This window comes from Hevea brasiliensis, chromosome 15 (assembly GCF_030052815.1).
Source record: "Hevea brasiliensis isolate MT/VB/25A 57/8 chromosome 15, ASM3005281v1, whole genome shotgun sequence".
Lineage (NCBI taxonomy): Eukaryota > Viridiplantae > Streptophyta > Magnoliopsida > Malpighiales > Euphorbiaceae > Hevea > Hevea brasiliensis.
In genome coordinates, this window is record NC_079507.1 from 75,684,249 (window position 1) to 75,712,058 (window position 27,810).

At 38.1% G+C, this 27,810-nt stretch overlaps 3 protein-coding genes, 1 long non-coding RNA gene and 1 other non-coding gene across 5 annotated transcripts; 3 read left to right on the forward strand and 2 right to left on the reverse strand.

Annotated features, from left to right (window-relative positions):
* Positions 1–4,912: 4,912 nt before the first annotated feature.
* On the forward strand, positions 4,913–5,019 carry LOC131174186 (small nucleolar RNA R71). Its single transcript, XR_009144434.1, has one exon. It is a non-coding gene; the product is annotated as a small nucleolar RNA R71 (small nucleolar RNA).
* A 10,001-nt stretch (positions 5,020–15,020) lies between these two features.
* On the reverse strand, positions 15,021–15,800 carry LOC110671137 (major allergen Pru ar 1-like). Its single transcript, XM_058136544.1, has 2 exons — positions 15,617–15,800; positions 15,021–15,505 (listed from the first exon to the last, which is right to left on the reverse strand). The coding sequence occupies exons 1-2, from the start codon at positions 15,798–15,800 to the stop codon at positions 15,207–15,209; spliced, it is 483 nt and encodes a 160-aa protein (XP_057992527.1). The 3' UTR covers positions 15,021–15,206.
* LOC131173889 (uncharacterized) lies at positions 15,452–15,979 on the forward strand. The gene is made up of 2 exons (XR_009144194.1): positions 15,452–15,575; positions 15,669–15,979. It is a non-coding gene; the product is annotated as an uncharacterized LOC131173889 (long non-coding RNA).
* Positions 15,980–17,066: 1,087 nt separating this feature from the next.
* On the reverse strand, positions 17,067–17,842 carry LOC110660255 (major strawberry allergen Fra a 1.08). Its single transcript, XM_021818488.2, has 2 exons — positions 17,559–17,842; positions 17,067–17,481 (listed from the first exon to the last, which is right to left on the reverse strand). The coding sequence occupies exons 1-2, from the start codon at positions 17,740–17,742 to the stop codon at positions 17,180–17,182; spliced, it is 486 nt and encodes a 161-aa protein (XP_021674180.1). The 5' UTR covers positions 17,743–17,842; the 3' UTR covers positions 17,067–17,179.
* A 1,251-nt stretch (positions 17,843–19,093) lies between these two features.
* On the forward strand, positions 19,094–23,406 carry LOC110660254 (uncharacterized). Its single transcript, XM_021818487.2, has 5 exons — positions 19,094–19,787; positions 20,212–20,423; positions 22,074–22,359; positions 22,460–22,637; positions 22,773–23,406. Exons 1-5 carry the CDS (start codon positions 19,449–19,451, stop codon positions 23,030–23,032), a joined length of 1,275 nt encoding a protein of 424 aa, XP_021674179.2. The 5' UTR covers positions 19,094–19,448; the 3' UTR covers positions 23,033–23,406.
* Positions 23,407–27,810: the final 4,404 nt, after the last annotated feature.

The window sequence follows — 27,810 nt, forward strand, 5'->3', positions numbered from 1 at the left end:
ACTGAAATTGTCTTTTTGCTGGAAGAGGGTGTGGAGGCTGGAGTTTTTGGCTTTTTGGGTGGTGGTTCCGACAATGGGGTAGGTGGTTCTTTGCGTTTGGATAGAGGAGGGGCAGAGGACATTGGTCGCACAGATTTCGACCTAACTTTCCGCTTATAGGTGGTTGTGGGAGGTGGTGGGGGTGTCGCTTGTGGAGGGGAATCGGGATTGGGAGGTATCGTTAACAATGGCGAGACCTCGAGAGGAGAAGCTGGACGGGAATGGGGAGGCGACTCCATGGTTCTTGATAGTGAAGATGGAGGAGATGAGGGCGGAAATGAGAATGCAGGGAGAAGTTAGGGTTTATCCGACGAAAATGCGAGTGGAGAAAAAGGGTATGCCGGAATTGAGGTCGTGGGGGAAAAGGGGTGAGCAGGGATATCGGGAGGTGGAGGAGGGAAGAGAGAATTGCCGAAAAGAAATTTGATTTGAATCGAGTTTGTGTAGAAACTGCATAAGTGAAAAGTGATATATGCATAACCTGTGCACTCTTTTATACATGTTTCAGAATGATTTGAACTTCAGAGAAATAGCTCATGTACAAGTGCATAAGTCATGCACTGTCCTTATGCACTGTTCGGCAAGTTTTGAAATCTTGGGTTGGTGGTCATGCAGTTGTGCATAAGTCATGCACTCTCCTTATGCACATTTCGGTGGGTTTTGATGTTTGGAAAATGTGGTTATGCAGTTGTGCATAAGTCATGCACTCTGCTTATGCATGTTTCGGTGGGTTCTGATTTTTGTGGAAGGTGGTTATGCAGAAGTGCATAGGTTATGCACTCTGCTTATGCAGGTCTCGACAAGTTTGAATTTTTGGAGTTTCTGGTCATGCAGAAGTGCATAAGTCATGCACTCTGCTTATGCACCCCTCGGCAGGTTTGAATTTTTGGAGTTTCTGGTCATGCAGAAGTGCATAAGTTATGCACTCTGCTTATGCAGACTTCGGCAGAGAGAGAAAATGAAGAATTTGAAGAATTTGAAGTTATGCAAATGTGCATAGGTCATGCACTCTGCTTATGCAAGTTTCTAAAGATATGAAATTTGACAAAATTAGGCTATGCAGAGTTGCATAAGCTATGCACTCTTCTCATGCACTTTGCAACAGGGATGAAAATGGCAAAAATTGTGGTTATGCAGGATTGCATAAGCTATGCAGTTGCTTATGCACAATTCAACAAGATTAAGATTGCAATGGAACATGATTTGCAAGTGTGAAAAATACCCTAAAATGAAGAAATGTAATTCTATAAAGCATAAATCATGAAAAATTTTCATCAAAAACACATCAATATATACAAAGTTCATCAAAAATGCATCACACAAGCTTGTAGAAGATGGATCCTGCATAAAAGGCATTTGTGACCCATGCCATTTTAACTCAAATTCTGCAAATCAACATTTAGCACATTAAAACTCAATAAAATCTGCATAAAGTTGTATCTATTCACAAATGATGAACTCCTCAAGTCATGCCAAGAAAAATGCAATATTGTCCACCTTGAATTCCACAACCCAGATAATTTCATAACTGCAAAAATGGCTCACTTACCACCATATTAACATTAAAAGCACATTTACTTAAAAGTTACACACCCAACCTCACCAAGAACACAAGCCATTTGCTGCAGACACCCTTTTTGCTGCAGATTTCATTTTTCCTCTGCATAAACCAGATTGCAGCCCAAGGACAGAATCTATCTGCTGCAGACTTTTCCTTGCTGCAGATTTCACTTTTCCTCTGCATAAACCAGATAGCAGCTCCTGCACAGGTTATGCAGCAAAAATCAATCAATTTTTGGGAGAGTTTGAAAGATAAAATTTTCAAGTTAAGAATCACTTCCCCAACAGTTCACCAGCCTTTCTTCATTGAAATACATCTACAAGGGACAAAATTTAACAATGTCAAAAATTGAATTTGGGGAGATTTAAGATAAAAACAAAATCAATGAAAATGAAAGTAAATCAGCAAAAGCAAAATAAAAGGACTTGGGATGCCTCCCAAGAGGGCTAATTTATAGTCCTTAGCTGGACTCTTCATGAATTTCAGTGAAAAAGGTGAGGATTGGAGAGCTTATAACGACTTGCTCCCTTTATTGGGTCTCGGTTATGTAATGCTTCAATCTATGCACATTGAAATTAAAATTCCCAGATTTTTTACTCCAAACTTCAATTGCTCCATAAGGGAAAACCTTAGAAACTCTATATGGACCAGTCCACCTTGACTTAAGTTTTCCAGGGAACAATTTCAATCTAGAGTTGAACAACAAAACTAAATCACCTTCTTTGAATTCCTTTTTCCTAAGATGCTTATCATGCCAAACTTTAGTTCTTTCTTTGTAAATACGGGCATTTTCATAAGCATCCATCCTCAGTTCTTCAAGCTCATTAAGTTGTAATAACCTTTTCTCACCAGCTTGCTTAAGATCAAAATTCAAGGTCTGAATGGCCCAATATGCTCTATGTTCTAGCTCCACAGGTAAATGACAAGACTTACCATACACCAACCTAAAGGGAGTAGTTCCTATAGGGGTTTTGTAGGCAGTCCTATATGCCCATAAAGCATCATCTAGTTTGATAGACCAATCTTTCCGAGAATTGTTCCTTTGTTTTCTCCAAGATATGTTTGAGCTCTCTGTTAGAAATTTCAACTTGTCCTGAAGTTTGAGGGTGGTATGGGGTAGCTATCTTATGCACTACACCATACTTCCTCATTAAGCTCTCAAATTGCTTATTACAAAAATGGGAACCCCCATCACTAATTACAGCCCTAGGAGCTCCAAATCTGCTCAAGACAAATTTCTTCAAGAATTTCACTACCACTCTAGCATCATTAGTTGGAGTTACAATAGCTTCCACCCACTTTGACACATAGTCAACTCCAACTAGGATGTATTTATTACCAAATGAAGGAGGAAATGGCCCCATAAAATCTATTCCCCAAACATCAAATAATTCCACTTCAAGAATATTATTTAGGGGCATTTGATCTCTTTTTGACAAATTTCCACTCCTTTGGCATTTATCACATTCCAACACAAATTTCCTCACATCCTTAAAAAGATTTGGCCAAAAGAAACCAGCTTGCAAAATTTTACTAGCTGTTTTAGAGATTCCAAAATGTCCTCCATAATCAGAAGCATGGCAATGATGCATAATACTCTGTATCTCCTCTTCAGGAATACATCTCCTTATTAAACCATCACAGCATCTCCTAAAGAGTAAAGGGTCATCCCATCTATAAAACTTCACCTCATGCAAAAACTTTTTCTTTTGTTGCCATTTCATACCTAGAGGTAAAACTCCACAAGATAGATAATTCACAAAGTCTGCATACCAAGGTAGTTTAGCAACAAGAGAGAAAAGTTGTTCATCCAAGAAAAACTCATCCAAGTCAATAGGTATATAGAACTTTCCAACCTTCAGAGGCACATTCTCCAAAATCCCTTCAGGATACTTGATTGATCTGTCAGCTAACTGAAGAGAAATGTGGGTTGGCATAAGATCTCCCATATTGAGCTTTTCATAAATGGAGAGGGGCATAAGGCTAACACTAGCCCTAGATCACATAAAGCTTTTGTAGAACATGATTCCCCAATGTGGCATGGAATTGAAAAACTCCCTAGATCCTTGAGCTTTGGAGGAAGTTTCCTTTGGAGGATAGCACTACATTCTTCAGTTAAGGCTACAGTCTCATGGTCTTCAAGTTTCCTCTTGTTTGAGAGAATTTCTTTCAAGAATTTGGCATAAGAGGGCATTTGTGAAAGAGCATCAATAAAATGCACATTTATATATAGCTTCTTCAAAACCTCTAAGAACTTCACAAATTGCTTATCAAGCTTGGCTTTTGAAATCTTTGTGGGAAGGGAAGGCTGTGGCTTGTAGGGCTCAGGAGGTATATACTTCTCTTCCTTCTCTTCAATTTTCTCCTTACATTTTTCTGCACTCTCTTGTTTTTCACTCTCATCAGTTTCTTTCTCATTTTCTCTCTTCTCACTATTTTCACTCTTCTCATCATTTACAACTTTCCCACTTCTTAAAGTAATAGCTTGACACTGCTCTCTTGGGTTTTCTGGTTGACTTGGTAGTTTTCCAAAAGACTTGGCACTTGAGGAAGATGCTTGTTGTGCAATCTGATTTTCCAAAGATTCTGTTATGTGTCTGCATCTGTTCTAGCCTTGCTTTCATCTCTCTCATCTCCTCATCATGCTTATTTTGGTTAGCAAGAATCTGTTGTAATAAAGCTTCTGTGGTGGAACTTTGTTCTTCTTTGTTTTGGAGGAGGATTCATATTTTCTGCTGAAAATTAGGCAATGGTTGCCTATTTTGCTGATATGGAACTCCTTGCTGCTGTTGTGGTTGAAAATTCTGATTTGGAACTTGACTTTGCTGATTTCCCCATGAAAAGTTGGGATGATTCCTCCAAGTTGGATTGTAAGTTTGAGAATAAGGATTCCCCATTTGCTTGTTTTCATAATTACTAACATATGCAGCTTGTTCTCCATAATCTACTCCACAGCTGGTAGTTCCTTCTGCATAAGCCACTTGTTGTGAACTTCCAGATGATGATGATGAACTAACTAACATACTCAAATCTTCCATCTTCTTAGCCAAAACATTTGTAAGTGCATCAAACTTTGCATTAATCATGTTGAACGGATCAAGATCATACATCCCAGCAGCTTGCCTCTTTTGAGTTGGAGCTGGTCCTCTTGGACTACTCCAAAGATGAGTATTCTTTGCAATTTTCTCCAATAGCTCATAAGCTTCATCTTCATGCTTCATAATAAATTCTCCTCCTGTTTGAGCATCAATAATCCCTCTAATTGTAGGAGTGACATTTGTGTAAAAATTCTGGTTTATTATCCATTTCGGAATGGCATGATGTGGGCATAGTCTCTCTAATTCCTTCCATCTCATCCATGATTCATAAAGAGTTTCATCCTCTCTTGGTCTGAAAACTGTCATTTGATTCCTCAATTCTTGAGTTTTTCCAGGTGGAAAATATTGTGCAAGAAATGCATCAGTGAGTTGCTCCCAATTTGTAATGGAGTTGTGAGGTAAAGAGTCAAGCCAATCCAATGCTCTATCTTTCAAAGAGAATGGGAATAGCTTCAATCTTGCTGCATCATCAGACACTCCAGGTTGTTTTTGCATATCACAAATCATAGCAAACTTCTTCAGATGTGTGTGTGGATTTTCAGAAGGATGTCCTCCAAATTGAGAATTTTGAATCATTTGAAGAACTCCAAAATCCATCTTGTAACTATTTGCATCAATTCTTGGTCTTGCTATGCTCTCTCTCAAGTCATCAAAACGAGGAAAAGCATGATCCATCATACTTCCCCTAGGCACGTTTGCATTAACAACTTCTTCCCCTTGGGCTGCATTTTCATTGTTTCGATCATTTCCAGCATTACCAACACCAATTCTAATTCTTTCATCAGCCATGTCTGCTTCAATTTCGGTTTCTCTCAAGGCTTCTTTCCTTTTTCTGGTTTCTTTCTTGTTGGCTTTACAAAATTTCTCAATTTCAGGATTGAACAATAAGGATGTGTCACTTGTGCTTCTAGCTCTTCTCATAAAAGATTAAAAGTACCTGAAAAAGAACAAACAAACACAAAATGAAAAGATAACAAAATAAAACTAAAAACAACTAAAATAATCAAGAATTCAATATTAAACAAACAACTCCCCGGCAACGGCGCCAAAAACTTGATGTGGCCCAACCGCAGGTGCACGGGTCGTACAAGTAATATAGTAAAGATATCGTTCCCACGAGGAGTTGTGTTAATGATTGAATTTTTGATATAAAAAGTTGACTAAATTGAACTAATTTCAAAATTAAAACAATAGATTGAATGGGTATTGGAGTATGAAATCTATATGTGCAAAATGAATAATCTATCTAATGATGTATTAACTAAACTAAAATTTCATCAAATTGAAATAAGCAAGTTCAAATATGGCAAGATTTAAAATGGCAAGCAATTAAATTCAATTGAAAATTAGCAATGATAAAAAGGCGATTCCGGAGTTCGGGATTTCATATTCGAGCTATTTTGGGATTTTAAATTGGTTATCCAATCTTATGAAACTTATGGGTTTTAAGGAGATTATTTCTTAAATCCTTTGAATTCCATTTCGAGTGAGACAAAGAGTGCCTTAATCAATCTAATCCTACTTTCGTGGACTTAGAGTTAATTAAGACCCATTAAGTTCTTTAATTAATCTGTGAATCCTCTTAATCCTTAGCCTATTTCTAGGTTTAAGTTAATTAAGTCCAATTTCTTGATTATCTATCACAGGGTCTTCTCCTTTCGGTACTTCAACCATGGATTAAGAACATCACTTAATGGGATCCTACACTAAGCATGTCATTAAGCACACAAGAAATGAATAAAACTCATTAAGACCACAAAATATGGATTACCCAATCAAAATCCTCAAAATATCTCAAATATTACAACCCTTACTCCATAATCAAAAGTAAACTACTCACTATCCATAATGCTTTCAAGATATATTGAGTTTAAATGGAAATAAAGCTTTAATCTAAGCTAAGGAATAAGAAATTAAACACTAGAAATGTAGAAAAATATAAGGGAAGAAAGAAATCTGCAAATCTTGGTTGAAAATGGTGTGGAAGGTGAAAGTGACTCCTCAAATTCTGCCTCTCTTCTCTTTTCCTTTTCTGCTCCTTGTCTCCCCTTTTCTAAAATGGGAAAATGAGACTATTTATAGCATTTTTCTGACATGGAGCCCTAAAATGGTGTGTTCTAGGAGGAATTATCTGAGGGAATCTTCTGCCAGCTCATTAATGAACTCTTTATGGGACTGCATAAGTGGACTGCATAAGTTATGCATCCCTTATGCGATTTTAACTGGTTCTGGTTCACTTATGCGAAACTGCATGACTTGGTGCATAGGTTATGCACAATTCCGTGAGAGTGCATAAGGGAGGCGTGAATGTGCATAAGCTATGCAGTCTCCTTATGCACATTTCGGCAGGTATTAAAACAGTGATTTTTCTCCTTATGCAGATCTGCATAGCTTATGCGGCAAGTTATGCACAATTTGGTCAATGCATATTTCAGCTTGAAAACTTGTTTTTGATATCTTTAGCTGTAGAAGTCACTCCTCAATGGCAAAATTTCTCTTCAGTCCTTCAAAAACACCATTTTTCCTACAAAACAAAGTAAAAATTGCAAATTAATCCAAAATCGACAATTATGAAAAACTAACTAATTAACTAATGAAATTAGCTAAAAATGACTAATAATAAAAAAAAATGGCTATGAAATTAAACCTAAATGATTATGCAAAATGTATGCATCAGTAAGACGTCATAAGGTGGAATAAAACCAAATCTCAGATAAATAAATGGAATAGATCGGGTATCAAAAGGTACTGGTAAGGCGACCACATATGAGGTCGGTAAAATTCAGTCTGGTATCCCCTGTCTAGTCATGAGGTACCAATGAGTTAAAAGAATCCTTATTCCGATCCCCGGCATCTTTGAATGCCAGAACCCTTAGTCTTAGGCTCTTGTGATGTGTAGCTATAATCAAATTTCGAGAGGTTGGAAAAGTCCTTATCCGATTCCCATTAAAATAAAAGAGATCGGAGGAGATTTCTTATCCGATTCTCATCTAAAAGTTTTAATAAATATTTAAAAGAGATCGGAGGAGAGTTCTTATCCGATTCTCATCTAAAAGTTTTAATAAATATTTAAAAGAGATCGGAGGAGAGTTCTTATCCGATTCTCAAGCCTAAAAATTTTAATAAATATTTAAAAGAGATCGGATGAGAGTTCTTATCCGATTCTAAAGCCTAAAATTTTAATTTTCTAGCATTTTAATTTCCTGTTACCAGCCTCAAGGTGCCGACCCAAGTGGGTTTTAGTTTCCTGACTTTAATTTCAAATTTCAAATTTTAATCGTCCAAAATATGGGTCTGAATCTTTACATAATCCCTACACGGAAATTTTTTTTCTAGTAGAAATTATGTAAAGAGGGGCAGCTGTCGACACCATATTTTGGCCGAACCATGAAATCAATAAACTTTGAAACCGATTCCTAACACTGAGTCTCCCTTTGCCAAATAACCACATTTCCGATCTCTCCTCAAAAGGAATCTAATCAATACTAAGTCCCCATATCATTTAAAGCCTCACCGATCTCTCAAACCAATTGTTAAGTCCCCTGATCAGTCAATTATATTTCCGATTTTTCTTGTCAAACGAGATTGAACCAACATTAGGCCTTCGTGCCACCAGTCTTATTGCCGATCTCTCATTTAAAAGTTTGGGAATAATAAAATTAAGGTTTCGATACGGTTCAATGATGATCCCGATCTTAAGTGTTCAAGTCAAATTTTCAATTTTAATCAAGTCTCGTTTAGCATTGGTTCCCAGCCGATCTCATGCTTATTGTGTTTTCCGACCTCTTACACTTAGATTAATAATCACTTTTAGATGTTGTTCTAATATGCTCAGACAATCAAGTGCTTATACAATTTAGAGACTTTCCGATCACATCCAATCATTGAACAAAAAGGGAATTTCATTTCATTTCATATTAAAATTTATACAGGTCAATCCCCCAGCCTGATCTACATTTTGGTCACTCCCTCTCTCACCTTCAGCCTCCTCCTCACTATTTTCACCTTCGTCCTGGGGAGCCAGATCTACCTTCCAAGAGAAGTCCTCCTCGGGATATCGCTTCTTGAACTCGGCTAAGAGATCCCTATGAGCGTTCACATAAGCGCCAGCCTCCCTTGTAACCGCCTCTTCTTCTTTAGCTTTGAGCTCCTCAGTGAGGTGAGCAACTTCACCGGCTCAGAGCACCTGAACTTTTTCAAGGACATGAGCTCGCTCGGCCAGAACTTGAGCTTGCTCAGCTAGCTTATCCTCGTAGAACTTCATTCGCCCCTCAATTTCAGATATGTAGTTCTGAGCGGATGAAAGTTGGGATCGGAGGGAAGCCACTTCGTGACCCATCTTCTCCACCTCCTTACTGAGATGGTGAGCCTTCTCCCGGACTATGTACTGGTTCACCAAACTCTCCACATTCAGGCTCATTGTCCGGGTTAGGATGTCATTAAGATTGTTCAGGGATAACCTATCCCGATCCTCTTGAAGGCAGATCGAGGCCCCCAAGACCTTGGCCAAGCCCGGATTTTCCCGAACAGTCCGGTTCTTCTCCAGCGAGTGGATCAAAACTTGAGCGCCACGGGCAAGGGTCCTCACACGAGGTTGGGAAGGACCCCCTTCTGCACTCGAAGCGACTGGAGAAGGTGGAGGCGGCTCTTCTTAGCGAGGAGGAGATCGGACCACTTCTATGACCAGCGGTCCCGAGGGTTGAGACGAGCCTCCTTGCATCTCTTCGGGATCATGACTGGGCGTTTGAAGCAGCTCGAAACGCTTCATCTCCTGCACTTTCTGGGAGACCTCCCTCTTCCGCTTTCGGCTCTCCTTGGAAGCCTCGCCGCTTGCCATACCTGCACAAAGAAGAGGTCAGTGAGATCGCTAAGGCCTAAAGATCAGAGATACAGAAAATACCAATGCCGAGGTCAGAGAGCTGAAGCCCGCGATCTTCGCCAGTAATCAACTCCATTGTCCAGTAATGCAGTTTGGCTGTCACTGCATCCAAACAAGAGAACTTCTCTCTGGCTGCCTGATCTTTCAGTTCCATCACCATCAGGCCTTCTTCCCTATTCAGGGTGATGCGCTTCGGAAGTAAGGGGCCCTGGTGCAGCCAACTGCGAGGGAAACCCTCAAAGCCATTCGGAATTTTGCTCCTCAGAATAAAGAAGCGATTCTTCCAATTCTTCAGGGAGGAGGGCAGATCGGTAAAGAGCCCACAATGTGGCTTCGCCTGGAAGAACCAATACTCGTCGTCCTTTCTACGAGTTAACCTATGTAGTTCGGCGAATACCTTAGCTGTAGGACTGAGTCCCTTAGCTCGGCAGAGGCCTCTGAAGGCTACTAGGATCCGCCACGAGTTCAGGTGAACTTGGGCAATGCACACTTGGTGAAATTTTAAAACTTCCTTGAAGAAGTCATCAAGAGGGAACCACAGCCCGGCTTTTAATTGTTCTTCGTATACCATGATCATATCGTTCTCCTCGAAGAAGTGATCGGCACGAAGATCGCCGTGACGCTTAATCAGCTCGTATGAATCAGGCCGAATGTTATACTCTTGGCTGAACGACTGCAGGTCAGTTTCTTGAAGGATTGATGGCAGTTCGTCCATGGGAAGATTTTCTCTCCCTGAAGAATGTACATGCCTTGATGGTGCTCCTTGCCCCCGAGCTAGAACAGAGGCCTTTGGAGGTTCAGGTAGCACACTTGGTCCGACCACCTCCACTTCATTATACGACCACGAGATCTGAACGGAAGGGGGGCTTGCCGCTCTCTGACCCTCGGCGCCGCTCATTTTCAAAGAAAATAGAGAATTTAAACTAAAAGAAGGATCAAAACCCCACTGAGCTTGATCGGTGCCTAAGAATCGAGAAATCGAGAGAATTTTGGAATCGCTCGCGGGATGCTGAAAATGACATAAGAGAGCAACTGGCTGACCCATGCCCTATTTATACCCGTCTGAGCATTTAATGCTCACAGTGTTCCAGGCGGTGCATCGGTTAGCGGGACTTGCAAGCTTTTCTGACACGTCTCACGAATATTCCAGAAATTCCATAATAAAAGAGATCGGCTAATTATAGATCGGTGAATTAAGGCAGATCGGTTAAAGGTTGTTCAGTTAGGAACCGGATCGGATAAACACATCAGAGATCGGAAAATAATCAATGCAATAATAATAAAAATGATAATTGACGAAATAAATTTTATTTACAAAAGGTCAAATTACATCATTTGGGCGATCTCCAGAGATCGGGTTACATTAAAGGTCGGATTAGATCATTTGGGCAATCTCTAGAGATCAGATTACATTGAAAGTCAAGTTACATCATTTGGGCGATCTCTAGAGATCGACAGTACATCCCATATAATAAAGACCTATGTCAAAGCCTAGTCTCGTGGCTGAATCAAAAGATGTGTTAGGCCAGCCATCGACATCAGATAGATGTACAGCTCAGATGGGGGGATTATGACTCTCATGAAGATGAGAGAGGTCGTCATCAATGTTATTGCTCGGAACCGAGCCGCTGTCGGGACACCCAATGTGGTGAGAAGCCAAATGAACTTCAAGTCACAGTCACCAATGTTAAGGGGAATATTAGCAGTCTTCTCGCCCGAAGTCAGTTCGCCGATTATATCGGTCGAACGATTCGAGATCGACTAGATCGAAGTCCTCGATCCAGGTTGGTAAGTTAGTCCGGTTCTCTCACTGTCATCAAATGAGGTTATCATAATTTCCCGATCACCGAGATCGTAAATTTTTAGTCGGGGAATAAAAAGAACAATCGAAAAAAGATCAAAAGCCACTATCATGGCCGGGACTACTGCTGGAGCAGTTAGAACAGGAAATGTGAGAAGGAAGAGGAGAAAATCAAATGCGGGGGGGGCTTCCCGGTTGAAGGTATATATATATAGGGAAAATCCGAGCATTTATTGCGAGCAGAAAACGAAGCAGATGCCTTGGAAATCGAAGGAATAAATGCTTTGACTGAACCGGACCGGATGAAGGAGAAGATCGGAGTTGGAGAGGTCGGAAGAGCGGAGCCCAGCATGAGAGATCGGAAAAGGATCATGTTAAAAAGACCAGAAGAGAGGGAAGGTCCGAAAAAAAAGGGAATAAGACAACTCTCGCTAACTGTCGTCATAATCAGAGCCGAGGTAGTTAAAGCGTCGCAGACGAAATCTCCACCGCATGCCCCAAAATCGCCCGCATTACTGACATGTGCCAGAGTATGTCATGACAGTGCTGTACATCCCAATCTCCACCGTTGATCTTACTTGTAAGGACGAGCCCAGAGCCCTTGGATCAAAGAAGAAGACGACAAGACCAGCGCCTTTCACTCCCAGCCCTCGGATCACCCTTGACAAGAAAATTTTGGGCTGTCAGATTAGAAGAGAGAAGGACAAATATTCTGAAAGGCATCTCAGCCGGTCGTTATGATTCTCTTTAATTCCCGAGCCTCAGAAAATGTCCTTTAAAATCCTAACCCTCCATCTCCCTCAAAATAAATCCTGACCCTTCATGGGGATCACCCGGTTCCTATAAATACCTGCATGAAAACTGTTCAAGGGAGACGAAAAAAAGAGGGTAGTGACTATAGCGGAAGGACTCTGAACTTAATTCAGTTCGTTACTCTGCTATTTTTTAGCTTTCATAAGAAAAACTTTTGAAACCAGTTTTCTGAAGTATTTTCTTGCAAAAGGATTTTTGAATACTGAAACTCTCCATTTTCAGTTCGTTCATTATCCTGTGACACTCTCACTTTCTGTCTTTGTTATCTTTATTTCCACTCCCATTGTCCAAGCTCAACTTCATTCAAACTCGGTTATTATTTTGACCTGACTGCATTTTAGCAAAGTATCCTTCATTTCAAGGCGAACCTTAGTCCTCAGGCTATTAGCCCGCAGTCCTATTACGTTTTATGATTCCGTAGTTAGTTCAGTAGATTCGGCTCCCTACAGGTGAGTTCTTATATCGCTGCTTTATCAAGTGCTCGTTTTATTTTACGTATTTCCTTTATTTTTATGTTTGTAATTTTCACCAAGTTTATATTGCGTTAAAAAAAAAAAACACGAAGAATGTTATTCTCGAGTTTACTTCTTTGTTAATCAGTCCATTCTTTTGTTAATCTTTGTTACTTCTAAATGCAAGAGTTCTAGTCCTGAGTAGCGTATAAGTAGTTGGATAAAATATAGGTAACTGTATCTTAAGTGTTTCTTTAAAATAATAGAAGGTCTGAATAATAAGTCAGGAAAATAGTAAAGTTGAATAACTAGACTAACACAGAAGACAATTGGGTAAGACGTCATAAGGCGGAATAAAACCAAATCTCAGATAAATAAATGAAATAGATCGGGTATCAAAAGGTACTGGTAAGGCGACCACATAGGAGGTCGGTAAAATTCAGTCTGGTATCCCCTGTCTAGTCACGAGGTACCAATGAGTTAAAAGAATCCTTATTCCGATCCCCGGCATCTTTGAATGCCAGAACCCTTAGTATTAGGCTCTTGTGATGTGTAGCTATAATCAAATTTCGAGAGGTCGGAAAAGTCCTTATCCGATTCCCATTAAAATAAAAGAGATCGGAGGAGATTTCTTATCCGATTCTCATCTAAAAGTTTTAATAAATATTTAAAAGAGATCAGAGGAGAGTTTTTATCCGATTCTCAAGCCTAAAAATTTTAATAAATATTTAAAAGAGATCGGAGGAGAGTTCTTATCCAATTCTCAAACCCAAAATTTTCATAAATATTTAAAAGAGATCGGAGGAGAGTTCTTATCCGATTCTCAACCAAAATTTTCATGACTATTTAAAGGAGATCGGAGAAGAGTTCTTATCCGATTCTCAAATCAAATTTTAACAAATACGTAAAATGACCCCCCCTAAAATAAAACTAATACGCGACAGCAACTCACTAAGGGTCATCTCATTTATTCGTGTATCTGGGTAGACCGAATTGGTGAAAAATCAAATATTCTTTTTTACCAAAAGGATTAACATTTCCATTCGAACCCTCCTAACTATTAATTTTAGTTTATAAAGAACTTGAAATTAAATTTGCTTACCCTCATCGAGGGACGAGGTAGGGTGCCTAACACCTTCCCCACCCGTTTACGGACCCCGAACCTAGAATCTCTGTTCTTGAAGTGGTTTCATTTTAATTTATTTTCACAAATAGTTTTCTTTAATTTCCCTCAAAATAAAAGTGGCGACTCCTCACTCTTTCCCACTTCGGTGAAGGTTCGTCCAGGCGACCGCAAAACACCTTGCGACAAGGATCAATATTTTTTTTGTCTTAATTCTTCTTTTTGATTTATTTAGGTACTTGAACTCGAAACTTTATAGTCTTGAAAACAACTCTAATACCATTCAGTTAAATATCATTGATTAATTTTTCTTTTTTTAATCACACATTTATTGTCAAAATCTCACACTTCAGATGGTTGCAGCATCAAAGTTTTAATGTCCTAAGAGCTTGAAAGTGTCAGGAAATTTAAAAGATTCACCCTTTTTGTGAATATATTTGTTAGTTTCTATCAAGGACTTCATCTCTCTATCATTCTCCAGATTGCAAGGTGGTCTATAAACAGGGGAATGAACAAGATGCTATACTAATGTTTTTCGGCTAATTATTAGGTGCACCCGGTACACTAAAAAATAGTGCTCCCTCTCTCACAGAAAGTGGGTCATTCCTATTATATAGAAAATGGGTCCTACATGATTGTGAGAGAAGGTGTATATGCATCGGGTGCACCTAATAATTCCTCATGTTTTTCAGGCAGTGGTCTTATGAGAGAGAGGTTGATGTGGCATTCAGGTGCTGACATGGCAGCAGACAGATGATGTGGCTGATAGGTTCTAACTTATATTAAAAAAAAATAATGGGAAAGATGCTAAATAATGCCGAAGGAAATGTAGTCCGCTTAAAAATATAGATGTATGGTGGTAACTTGAAAAAAAAAAAAAGACGCATAGTGATTAAGTTTTAAGTTATAAATCAAAATTTCAAAGGATGATTTGCATTAATGATAAGTGAAATTTATCTGTAAATTGTGAAATGATTTGCATTGGCGAGGACCATGAAATGGTTAAAAGAAGTTTAATATTTTCTTTTCACACCCAAACTGGAGCAGGCATTGCATTCAGGAAAATGAGATTTCATATGGACATACTTTGGACATTTATTACTTCCAGATGTAAAGGTGGATCTTTTTTTTCCCTTTTTAATTATTTTATAAAGAAATTGTCCTTGTTATCAATTTCAACACAATGAAACCACTATAACACTACTAATATTATATATATAATCATATTTGGCCAGGAATTAATAGCTGATCACGTGATAATTCAGGTATATTTATTCAAAGTCAGGCACAATTGACTCCTTTCCAATGAAAATAACAAGCCACAGCTGAACTGACGCTTACGACAGAAATTTATTCGGAGCTAGAGAAAAGGCAGTTTCCTGCAGGATGAGAAAACCAAAATAATCAAAGCCCCAGCTCCAACAGGCACAAGATAATATTCTAGTTATAGGTATCAGGATTTTCCAAGAGGTAGGCTTCAACAGCCTTAAAAATTTCCAAGGACTTTTCTTTGCCAGCCTTAATCTGCTCTTGCTTGAGCTCGAAGTCTCCAATAGTAAAGTAGGTGCTGTTGTTCTTGCAAATCGATCCTCCATCTGCAGATGCCTCAAACTTGATCTCGTTAGAGATTTTCTCAAGCACATTCATCAATGCATCGCCTTCAATCACACTATATCTGTATATAAGATTTTCTTTGTCAATTTCTTCAATTCTGTGCTTCACATACTTGAATTGGCTACCTGCAAAGGATGGATTGTTCAGATTTGTTACAGGCATGCATATATTGACTATTGTTACACAAATTGGCGGGTAAAATATATATCTTCTAGTTCTTTCCGTAATATACTTGCCTTCCCCGAAAGTGACTTTTCTGACAGTTCCAGGTCCTCCGTCTCCTTCTAGGATTTCAACGTTGCTGATGGCCTGGGGAATAACCTTTTGGATGAGATCGTCATTGTCAAGGACAAAAGCCTTGAACAGCTTGGCTGGAGGGACAGGGGAGGTAACCTCCAGGTCATAAGCTGCCACTCCCATGATCCTAGAAAATAGCAAGAAAAGGAAGCACAGAAAGGAGCAGGTGGGGGAGGAGGATTGATTGATTGATAGTCCGTTCTGAGGCGAGAAAATGTGGGTAAACAACAGATGTATTTATAGATTGATGCTAACTAATGATTATGGGAAATATCACCTGCAATTTCTTGACTTGTTGGGGATATCGAGTCTGTATGAGTTTTTTCTTTTTTTTGTTTTTTTTGGTTACATCACTTATCTGAAAATGACTCTCCTATCACTGATTTAAAACTCATAGGCATATGAAGCCTTCGAAACAGAAGAAGAAAAGCAACTCTTGAGACAGATGCTTAATGCATAGCTGATTCCAAATGCTGTCCTTTTCCTTTACTGAGATACAATTTTGTGATTAAAAACTAATTTGCTAAGAAACAATGATATGGATTAAAAACTAATTAAAATTTCAAAAATTGTGAACTTGGGGGCTTAGCTTTCTTGTTAGTAATAACTAACAATTATACGAACATCAATACAAGTTGTAAACATGTTCTCCCTTGAAGGCTCCTCATGTTGGGTCTAACAAATGTTCTCTTTCTTGGATTTTTCCCATATTTACATCTTACTTGTATAGCAAAATGAATAAAAGTGTATTCAATTTATTAACATATTTGCAATCTGATTCTCTGGATATAAACTTTCTGCATCCAGCCTCATTTACAGCTTTGAGTTTTCATTTTAAACAAGCCATAATGACCAACAGTACACAAATTTATGATCCATATATTTAATTATAATCAATTCTTAATTTGTAATTATCTTATATGATAAGACTATTTTCAGAAATAGTATATCAGACTTGAAGGGCAAACAATCACCTATCATCATCATCATCCGCTCAGTTTAAATTAAAAAAAGAAAAACCAGACTGACTATCAAAGCCGTTGGCATTAGGCCTTAATCAGAAGATTGATGCAATGGTTCCAGCATGGATGCTGCTTGAAGCCATTAAGAAGACGGACACTACTTTAGATGAATATATTTTCCAGCAATGCTATTTTATTTATTGGATTTCTTTGTTATTTTACTCAAAATTTGTGCAGTCTCGGGGCAGTATTATGCCTCTTTCCAAGCCTTTATAGTCAAGCTTGCTTGCTCAAAAATATCTGATGAATGTGTAATTGAGTTTATCCAGAAATAATTTATTTCAACATGATAGAGTTTCAATTTTGGAAGATGTTCTATGACATATCTGATAGAAATAAGGGTTCACAATTACTTATGGAGGTCAACTAATGCTCAATCTCGTCATCTTGGATTGTTTTATTAGGGGAGATAAAAGGAAAAGAAAATTGAAATAGTTTCTAGAATGGAGCTTAGTAAAACATGAAAATTAATAAATATATTTAATCATAAGGATTTGCCAAGATATAAGCTTCAAAAACCTTGAATATTCCTACAAAGGCTTCCATAATCTTTTCTTGAGCAGCCTTAATTTCCTCTTCATTGACGTCAACTCCCTCACGAGCGTAGCTCTTGCTGCTGCGCTTGCAGATGGATCCTCCATCAGGCGAGGCTTCTATCTTAATCTGGAAACAGATTTTTTCAAGTTCCTTACTCATGAAGGAACGATCACCTTCAATCACAGAGTAATCAAATATGAAATTCTCCTTGTCTATGGCGTCAACCGTCTCCTTCACAAAGCTCCCTGCAGGAACATTAATTTAAATGTCTTAATATAACTATAACAGAAAGATATCATAAAGAGAAGTGTAATGAACTGACCATTGCTGAAGTGAACTTGTCTGATGGTACCAGGCCCTCCATCTCCCTGAAGATTGACTACACTTTCAAGAGCCTGGGGCAAGACCTTGGGGAGGAGGGTCAGGCTCTCAAGAACAAACTTCTTGAACAGTTTGGCAGGTGGGACTTTGCTGGCAACCTGCCCTTCATATAAGATGACTCCCATAATTCTCAGCTTTCAAAACAAACCACCCGAGAAGACTAATTTGATTAAATGTAGAGCCTTGGCTTATTGAAATCTACTTATTATAAACAAAAATAAATAATTCCCAGTAGCTTGTCATAAGTCATGCCAATAAATAATAATTTCATCGTCGCCAACTTGGACTTCTTTTTTTTTTTTTTTTCAAAAGCGGACTACCCAAGTTCCTGCCCTTCTAGATGACTAGGACCATATTTTTGGATATAATTAAGTTTTATATTACAAATTATCAAATACAATTAAAATATTACATTTATGAAATGAAATCTAAACAGTAAATAGTTTTTAAAGCTTTATTTGGTTAGAGTAGGTAAGATAAGCATTTTTAAGTATTTAGGATACAGCAAGTAACTACTACCTGAAGTGAAAGAATATTTTTTATTTATTTAATAGAAAATAAATTATTATTTTAAATTATGTAACTTACTTTTTGAAAAATGTAATTCTCAGAAAGTGATTCATTTGAGTTAGATGATGCTTAAATGCAGCACAAGTGCTTCACCACCTCTTCTCACTTATTAAGTTTACTTTTAATTTTTTTTTTTTAAATATAGAAAAAGAAATTTTAATATATATGAGATTTGAACACTAATGTTTAATTATAATTTTTTATTTCAATTCATTATTATATACAAAATTTTTAAAATAAAATTGCCACAGTTAAATCTTATATTTCTTACATTAAAAAGCCAATTCTCAATTATTAAACTATTAATTTAATAATTTAAGTATATTAACGGATGGACAAATCCCATTATTTAATTTAAAATTTATGTCATCATCAATCACATATCTTTAAATTTACAAGCATGTCCCTTCTTCTGGCTTTACATTTTAGAGTGGATGCTCAATTTAGTCAATCTCCCCATCTTGGATTATCTTAATCATGCTAAAAAAAAAACAATGGTACTGCTATTGCTGTCTAAAGTATAAACTGTGGTGTGGAGCATATTCCCTTGTGCAACCAAACACGCTATGATTCGAACCGGGCACTTTCCACTTGGACCGAACCTAAATCCAATAATAAATCCCATAACCAATACCTTAATATATAGCTGAGTTGCGGGTCGATTTTTATCTAATTTTAAATTGAAGTAAATGTTTTTAATTTTATAGGATTAAGAAAATCTGAATTGCAGTGCTTCTCTAAAATTTAATTTAGTTTGATTTAAATTAATTTATTTAATTTTAAAAGAGAAAAAATAATTTAATTTTAATTTTTAGATTGGATTGAATCGATTCTAATCTGACTCGAATCTAAACCTGAACCAATCTGGGGTGGTTTGGATAAATATGAAGGTACTAGGATTTCTCTGGAACACCCACATATTTCACGTAGAGGAAAAAAAATTCTGGATTCTTCTCGTCCCCTTTTTGGCCCAATTTCTCACCCACAGAGCCTAAAGAGTCTCAGCTTCGTCTCTACAAAATCCAAAGGAAGCTCAAACACTACTCACGCTTAAACCTTTCACTTTAGCACTCTCCGTTCTTGCCCTATTCAGCCACCCCCTATATATATATACCCTCACAGAAAGAGAGATTTTGTATATTTCTAACCCATCTTTGTAATCAATAAAAACCCTCCTGAGCGCAACAACAACTGAAAACCTCGCATCCAATTTCTTCCTCAGCGACATTGTTTTTGTCGGATTCTTCGTAGGTTTCGTACAATGTCGGGGTGCGGTGGGGTTTCGATTGCCCGAGCCCGCGGCGAGAACCGATTCTATGTTTCTCCGGCGATGCGAAAGCAGCAGCAGCTACAACAGCAGCAGCAGCAGCAGCAACAAAAGCAGGACCAGCGGCAGAAGCAGGGGTCGTTGATTTCCAAGAATTGTACGGCGGCTATGGAGAAGAGAGCGGAGTCAGATCAATGTGTTTCGTTATCTTCGTCCTCATCGATGTCAAATTGTTCGGCTTCGGCACGGGTAGGGGGCGAGGGTAATTCAACAAATTTAGATCGGTTCTTGGAGTACACTACTCCTGTGGTTCCTGCCCAATATTTGCCAAAGGTAATTAATAATTAGAAATTGAATTTTCTTTTGGGTACGTGTATTGTGTGTTTTTGAGGATAGGGAAATGAAATTTCTGATTCTTACGTCTTCTTTGGATTCTGATGCCTGATTTTTGAACTACTCCGATAGTTGTGCTGTAATGGTCTTGCATTATGAAAATTAGGGTTTGAAATTAGATTCTTTTCTGATTCTTGCTGTTCGCTATCAGGAGTGACTTGAGAAATGCCTATTAGGAATATTAAATTTGTTAATTGTTCCATATCATCTATTAGGGCGTCATGATGTTTAATGGTTTCTTTGGCACTCACTAGCACAGTTAATTGGATAGCTCTTGTTTAACCTTCACAAATAATGGAATGTTCTTTATGTTGTTTATCTAATCATAAATGGAGCTGATATAATGGAATTGGTGGCTTTGTAGACAAGCATTATGGGATGGAGAAATCGTGAAGCAGAGTATTACCCTTACTATATGCTGGGTGATCTATGGGAATCTTTTAAAGAGTGGAGTGCGTATGGTGCGGGTGTTCCCCTTCTGTTAAATGGAAGCGAAACTGTTATGCAGTACTATGTTCCTTCCTTGTCTGGCATTCAGCTGTATATAGACCCATCAAGACCCTGTCCAAGGCTAAGGTGAGCCATGTTGTCTTTATTCTTACTTCGTCGTATTCTTCTTGTTTGTTAATGTGCCTATTTCCATTGTCACTTTGTAACATGTGTTGATTGACTGGTGTGAATTTGCTGTTTCTTTGACCAATGTATGATATTGCTATCTCTCTCCCCCCTTGATTCAAATTACTTGCTCCAAGCATTTGGATGATTGATTAATTTCCCAGTGTTCTTTCTGTTGTAATATGGTTTGAGGAGTTTATATTATTGCTCTATGGACATGGTGGGTTTAAGAGTTAAATTGACCTGGCAATGCAGCAGACAAAAGTTAATGACATTTGTAGCAAGCATTTGCATTTTGGTTGTATTATGGTTTCTAAATGTTGATTCTTCTATTATCTGTTGTATGGTTTTACCCATCTAAATTGTATCAGATGCATATGTCATTATGTTGTAACTATTATCTATGTTGGTAAGGAAACGTTGTGATTGACAAGAAATGCCAAAGGTGTCTATAATATGTTTCTACAAGTTTAATTTAAATTTAGTGTGTTTCTAAATACTTTTCTTTTCCCTGAATTTTTTTTATTTTATTTATCATGGATAATGGATTGCATTAATTGGTCAATTTCACAGAAGTTTCTTCTGTTCCTTGGGCCTTTTATGATTGTGAAGTGATTTTATAGAGTGGAAATTTGACACAGATAGACCACAAATTTGGCTCAGTTTTTTGGGAACTTGAATGTGAGTTTGAAACATCAATATGCATTTCAAAATTATACACTTCTTGGTGTCTTCACTTAAATCAAATAAAATATTGCTATCATTTTTGTGAATATACTAAGTGCCTGTTTGGCATTGAGTTTGGAGAGCCCAAATTGCTTTTGTGAATAAACGTACTATTTAGATGTGGTTAAAAAAAGCAGCTTGAAAAAAGCTATTTTGTTATTTTAATATTTTTATGATTAAAACTTATCAAATTTAATTTTAAATTATTTTTTAATGCTCTTTAACTAGTATTTTTAAAAAAGTAATTTTCTCAATAGCAATTTTAACAACAATGTCAAACAAGCCCTAAATCAACTTTCTCAGTAGATAATCTGCTGTTGTGGGCACTGTAATTGCTCATGCTATGCTTTACTTTGTACTCAGTTGGGAAATAATGCGCACTTCTTATTGGTTGTACAATAAAGGCGTATACATGTAAACTTCGCTGTTCCACTACATTATCCCTTTATGAGGGTGGTTCTATCACTGCTGCTGCCTCTCTGTGGTCCCATCTTCACTAATAGTCAACTCGACTCAACTAAGCCTTTATCCAAAAAATTTTGGGTCGGCTATATGGATTTTCTTTCTCCATTCTAAACGATTTTGAGTTAAATGTGGTCCCATCTTCACTAATAATAGGATTATTTAATTTTCTTCAAAATGTTTGTCATCTTAAAGAAGTTGCCATCTTCTCTGGTTTTTTCCTTATTTTCAAAATTGATCTGTTTTTGGGTTTCTTGAAATATTTCAATGTCTATGCAATACAAATAGTTGACTTGTCCTTTTTGTTGTTAGAAACGATCATTTGACTGGTAAATGATTTTTAAAATTTCCTAAGGTGTGAACGTTATATTCGTTTGTAAATGTGCCTGATGCATGCGTTATATTGTTTCTGCTCTTTGACAGGAGGCCTGGTGAGGAAAGTGATGCTGAGTCATCCAGGGAAACCAGTAGTGATGGTAGCAGTGACTACAGAGCAGAGAGGGGAGTAAACAATGGTGCTTGGGGCTCTTGGATTCAGCAAAATATTACAGATGCAAATATTCAGAGTTTGAATAGACTCTCACTGAGAAATAAACCTGTCAGAGGTTCATCAAGTGATGAATGTGAAATTTCCAATCCCACAGGTCAGCTTATTTTTGAGTACATGGAGCATGCTTCACCATTTACTCGTGAACCATTGGCTGACAAGGCAAGTTTCTAACTTTTGTTATACTTAACATGCTTTTATCATGGTTTTCTATTCGCCTCTGTCCCCATATCATCATGACTAACATGTTGCAAATATGCAGATCTCAGATCTTGCGACTCAGTTTCCAGAACTCAAGACATATAGGAGCTGTGATCTGTCACCCTCAAGTTGGATTGCTGTTGCATGGTATCCCATATACAGGATCCCCGTGGGTCAAACGCTGCAGAATCTGGATGCCTGCTTTTTAACCTTCCATTCTTTATCAACACCCTTTCAAAGTACGTCTCTTCTTTCTTTCCTTTCTCTCTCTGCATATTTACATTTATGTGCATATGCGCTTGCATGTGATGATTTTGAACTGCTTATTTCTGAATGCATTCTTATGGGGGGTTTGATGTGGTTGTTTGGTACAGGTCAGAACACCGAAGAGATGCACCTTCACGGTTTTAGTGTTAGGGAAGTTCCAGGTGCTGATATGTCATTCAAGCTACCTTTGCATACATTTGGTCTTGCTTCCTACAAGTTTAAAGTTTCATTTTGGAACCCAAATGGAGTTTATGGATGTCCAAAGGTCAATTCCCTGTTGCGGGCTGCTGACAACTGGCTTAAGCGTTTGCAAGTAAACCATCCTGATTTTACGTTCTTTATCTCCCACAACTCAAACTGGAGATGATTGGGAGTTCTTTGATGGAGCTATGAACCTGAAATGAAGGGATGCATATTAGGACCTTCAGTCCTGAAAGAGAACCCTATTCCACAATGTTCTTTGTTTTTAATCATATGAATTTGTTAACGATCAGGATTCCCAGCCTAAAGTTAAGTTGGCTACGAAACCGTGTTCCCGTACTGAACAGCCAAAGAATGATCTTGAGTGTTGACTTTAATGTGGGGCATTACATATTCAGAGATATTTGAAGAGGCTTTGTGATTGATAGTCATTACCCCTTATGGTGTATTGATCTATGTATTGTTTTGAACTTACAGTTGCTACAATTTTTGAATAAGGTTTTCAGAAGATGATGAAAAAAATTTAAGTGATTTTTGTAATTAGTTTTTTTGTCGTAGTATGTGCAGCATGCGTGCTTGTATCAACGGTTCGTACATATGATGCTTACTTCCTTCTCATGCTTCTGCGGTTCCCTCTTCAAATAGTTGTGCAGAAATTACTTTCACATCCCAGGGGCTGCTAAAAGCGTTGCAAGATTGTGCTTTTTCAGTTTCTCTTGCACAAAATGCGACGGTATTGAGATTCCAATCTCAAACTAAAGGATTGAAAGATGATACCCCGTATGTCCTGTCTCTAAAATCAGAAATGCTCTTTTAATCAGAAATGCTCTTTAAAAAAAAAAAACCCTCAAAGCCAGGGCTAGTGAGGGGGAGTTTTGGCCAAAAATATCATGACTCGGTTTCACGAGTTGGATTGACATTAGGATTTGGGTTAGCATAAAGGCCTCAAGGATTATTTCTAAACCCATAATCAGGATCAAAATCAAGACTCAACATGCATACTGAAATAAAATGAAACACTATAACTTTACTTGGGCCAATTCAATCCAATATCTATCAGAAATTCCTTATTAGGAAAGTCTAATTCAGTCCTGACCCATACCATGTATAAACCATCTCATATCATAAATTTTTCACTAAATAATACAAAATATTCATAACAAATGCCACAGTAAAATTCTAATAATTAAACAAATAAATAAATAAATAGACACAATAAATTATTAAACTAATAATAACAACTTGCGAAAAAAACGCAGGTTAGACTCTCGCTCCTCTTACAACCTAGGAAAAGTATTTGAACAGGAATGAAAGTTCGACTCAAAGAGTTTAAATATTGATTATAAATGCAATTTCCATACTATCTCAAATTAGTGCAATCTTACCATGAAATACACATCCATCACAAATAATTCACTCAATATTCGCACGAGAAGTTAATTTGGAATAACTCACACACCTAGTATACCACATCAATACATATATGGGAGTTAATCCACTATTTAGCTCTCTTAATTTAATACCTGTCAGAGAGGTCAACTCAAGCAGGACTTTTATTTAATAATCCAAATGCGAGATAAACTTAAAGTCATACTCACCACGACTTATCCATATATAAAGATCGGGTCCCAAAGAGTCAAGCTCCAGTCGCGACTGCCCGTCCTACCCGTAACCATATCCAGACCATACTCATGCCAACGCACACATATAGCTCCAAATTATCCTCATGGCAGCAATTACAACAATTAACAATAATTAATTATGTAGCAACTAAAAATGCCCCTAATATATTAACTATTTATGTGCATAATTAATTATTTATAAAATGCATGAGCATGTCAGATATAATTAATATTAAAATTACAAAAATAATAAATATCCAACTCACTGACTAGTTGACCCGATTACAAATGGTCCGACTGGAGAGAAAAAAAGCTAGCTGGCATTGATCACCTATGCAGACACACTGTCCTTTATCAATTTACTGACAGAATTAATCAATTAATTTAATTAAAGAAGCAAGAATAATTTCTAAGGTTTTGCTGAAATTTTGACAAAACCTCCTCTATAACTGAACCTAACTCCCCTATAAAAAAATGCAATAACAGCAACACACAGGGTCTCAGGCCCACAACAATAATTATATCGCTCATTCGGGGCCTACAAGAATTCTAATCTATGTCTAACCCTCCAAACTCCAGTTTAGGTCACTAAATCTTCTATACTCTAATTATTTATTTTCAGCACTTCAAAAATTATAAAAATATTCCTGGAGGTCATTTATATCATCTTTGTATTGATTAAATTTATTTCACTTAATTTTACTAAGTCAGAAATATTTTATGGATTTATGAGCTAGCTTAGCCAAGGTAAAAACTACACAATTTGAGTTAGGAGCTACCTTTACAAATGTCACGACCCAACCTATGGGCTGGACCGGCACTAGGACCTGGGCCAGCCTAAAGCCCCCGAGGCCCGTAGTAAGCCTAACTGTTCGTTAACCCAACTCTGAGGCCCATTTGGGCCCAAATTCAAGAAAACAAACGGACAGAGTCCGGCCATAAAATGGACTTACCAACGGGGAGTTTTCGACTCACCCGACCTGTAAACACAATATATAGTCAATTGGGGAGCTCAGCTCACCCTCCACATACTCATCAACATAATAATAAATGGGAGCTCAGCTCCCTCACCCAATCCATCAAACATGCATAGCATATTAAGTTTACAGGTCCCAAAATAATAATTTAGTTTACAGACCCAAATCAAATAACATTTCTAACACATGCGGAAATTCTAAGATTTAACAAGTTTATACAAACAGTAATAATTGACTGCGAGGAGAGAGCGAGTTAACCTAAAAATATCCTCCTGTGCTTTGTAAAAATTTTTGAACAGGAGTGAGCGTTCGACTCAGAGAGTAAAATATCAATTTTAACCATAATCCCTATAACTATCTACAACTAATGCACCCTGTAGAGTGAAATGCAACATCAACAACATATTCACATAATAACATCAAAAAGGTAATTTGGAGCACTCACACACCTGTAGTATCAATCATAACATATGGGGCCGATCCTATCTGACTCTCTTAAATCCAACTGGTGCCGAATTACTCAAGCTCGGACTTCCACTTAATAACCAAATCGAGGGTCCCAATTACTCAAGCCGTGACTACCCCTCGAAGGATCGGGTCCCAATTACTCAAGCGTGACTACCCGTCCTATCCATAGTCCACACCACATCACACGCACGCCAACGCACACTGCTCCAAATTACCACAACAACATCCATGGCACATCAACAGTTATGAATGCAACATAAATCGTGCCTAGAGTTTAACTACATAAATATATGCATATAAGTGATGCATGGGCATGCTTGAACATATAATAATATCGAAATTACAATTAAAATTAATATTCTACTCACAGACTTGACGATGGTCACTGAGGAGGCTGGGCGGAGGAAGAAGGCTGTCCCGGCTCACCTGAAAATTATATTACAATTATTTAATACAATCTGACTCAATACAAACAAAGAAAAAGACCAATTACGTCCTAAGTCGTGCCGAAAATCCGTGAGTCTCCCTATACCTAGGACCTACCCAACGCAAAGGGCTCAAATCACACTTCTATATTCGCAACTCATATATCCACAGTTCAATCATATCACACAGCCCCTCCTGGGCCCATCAAATCAATCATCCATCACAATAAGTAAAATTTCAATTTAGTCCCTATAATTGACCATTTTTGCAAAAACTGCCCAAATCAGCTCTAAAAATTCTAAAACTTTGCCCCGCGGTCCTTAGCAATATTACTAAGCTATTGCAAAAAGAATCGTAATTTTCTAAGCTACCACGAATATCTTACGGATTTTTAATCCTATTTAAGCACTAGAAAATTACGTAAAAACAAGGTTCGGGTTTACCTTTGCCGATTCCGACTTCGGGAACGCACTCGGGACGTCTGACAATGGGGGGCTAGCCAAAACCTCGGTCCAATTCGGAGACTTTTCCGGTAACGGGTCTGTCTGGCCGGAATTTTGCAAACCCGATCAACTGTCGAATTTCCTCGAATCGAGGATACCTACACGAAGCCCATAACACGGGGGTTAGTACATAAATTTTTCAGAATTTTCTAAGCTCATTAAATGCTCGGAAAAACACTGCGAAGTTCCGTGGGACCCACCGAAAAACGATGTCGGAAAAATTCGAAATTTATGTCGTTGCGAAGCTCTCGACGAATGGAGCGTGCTTGTGGCCTCGGTTTTCTCGTGGGATTCACGATTTTCGAAAAATCTAGCCCAAAAGTCGAAATGGGCTAAAATCTTCCCGAGCAAAAATCGGACAAACCGCTCGATGGATTTCGGCGTTCTTGGTGTCTATGGAAACCTCTCGCCGAGTAGATGATTTTAGACACAAGACCCGATTCAATTGGTGGCCGGATCGGCCGAATTTGGCCGGGGAAGTCGAAGCAGCCTTGAGGGGGCTTTCGCGGGTTTTTCCCGTTTGGGCGACGCCGGTGGGAGGGTGGCGCGCCCGGCTGGGAGCTAGGCGGTGGTGGCCGTGGTGGGGTGGGGAGGAGAGAGAAAAGAGAGAGAAAAGGGAGAGAGACGACGCGCGCGGGGAAGAAAAAGGGAAGAAGGAAAAGGCCGGTCCGATTCGATCGGTCCAATCGGTCCGGTTCGATTCGGCCGATTCGATTCAGAATACAAAATTTTGAATTTTTACTCTGCCTTGGGACCGAAAACGAGGTCCAAAAATTCCGAAAAAATTCCAGAAAACTCAGAAAAATACATAGACTCCAAATATATTTTTAGTTTTGCCACGTGGTCTTTAAATTAATTTTTAAAAATCATCAAAGTTTATATTTTCGGAAAATCGAACCCGATTTTTAAAATCCGAAAAATCTCAAAAAAATTCCTAAAATTTAAATA

Excerpts from the sequence above, each read along its gene's own strand:
- LOC110671137 (XM_058136544.1), bottom strand. The coding sequence starts at position 15,800 with ATGGGAGTGGCAGCTTATGACCTGGAGGTTACCTCCCCTGTCCCTCCA. Across the intron at positions 15,506-15,616 it reads AAAAGTCACTTTCGGGGAAG|GTAGCCAATTCAAGTATGTG; the intron begins GCAAGTATATTA and ends CATCCTTTGCAG.
- LOC110660255 (XM_021818488.2), bottom strand. The coding sequence starts at position 17,742 with ATGGGAGTCATCTTATATGAAGGGCAGGTTGCCAGCAAAGTCCCACCT. Across the intron at positions 17,482-17,558 it reads ACAAGTTCACTTCAGCAATG|GGAGCTTTGTGAAGGAGACG; the intron begins GTCAGTTCATTA and ends ATGTTCCTGCAG.
- LOC110660254 (XM_021818487.2), top strand. The coding sequence starts at position 19,449 with ATGTCGGGGTGCGGTGGGGTTTCGATTGCCCGAGCCCGCGGCGAGAAC. Across the intron at positions 20,424-22,073 it reads AGACCCTGTCCAAGGCTAAG|GAGGCCTGGTGAGGAAAGTG; the intron begins GTGAGCCATGTT and ends GCTCTTTGACAG. Across the intron at positions 22,360-22,459 it reads GTGAACCATTGGCTGACAAG|ATCTCAGATCTTGCGACTCA; the intron begins GCAAGTTTCTAA and ends GCAAATATGCAG.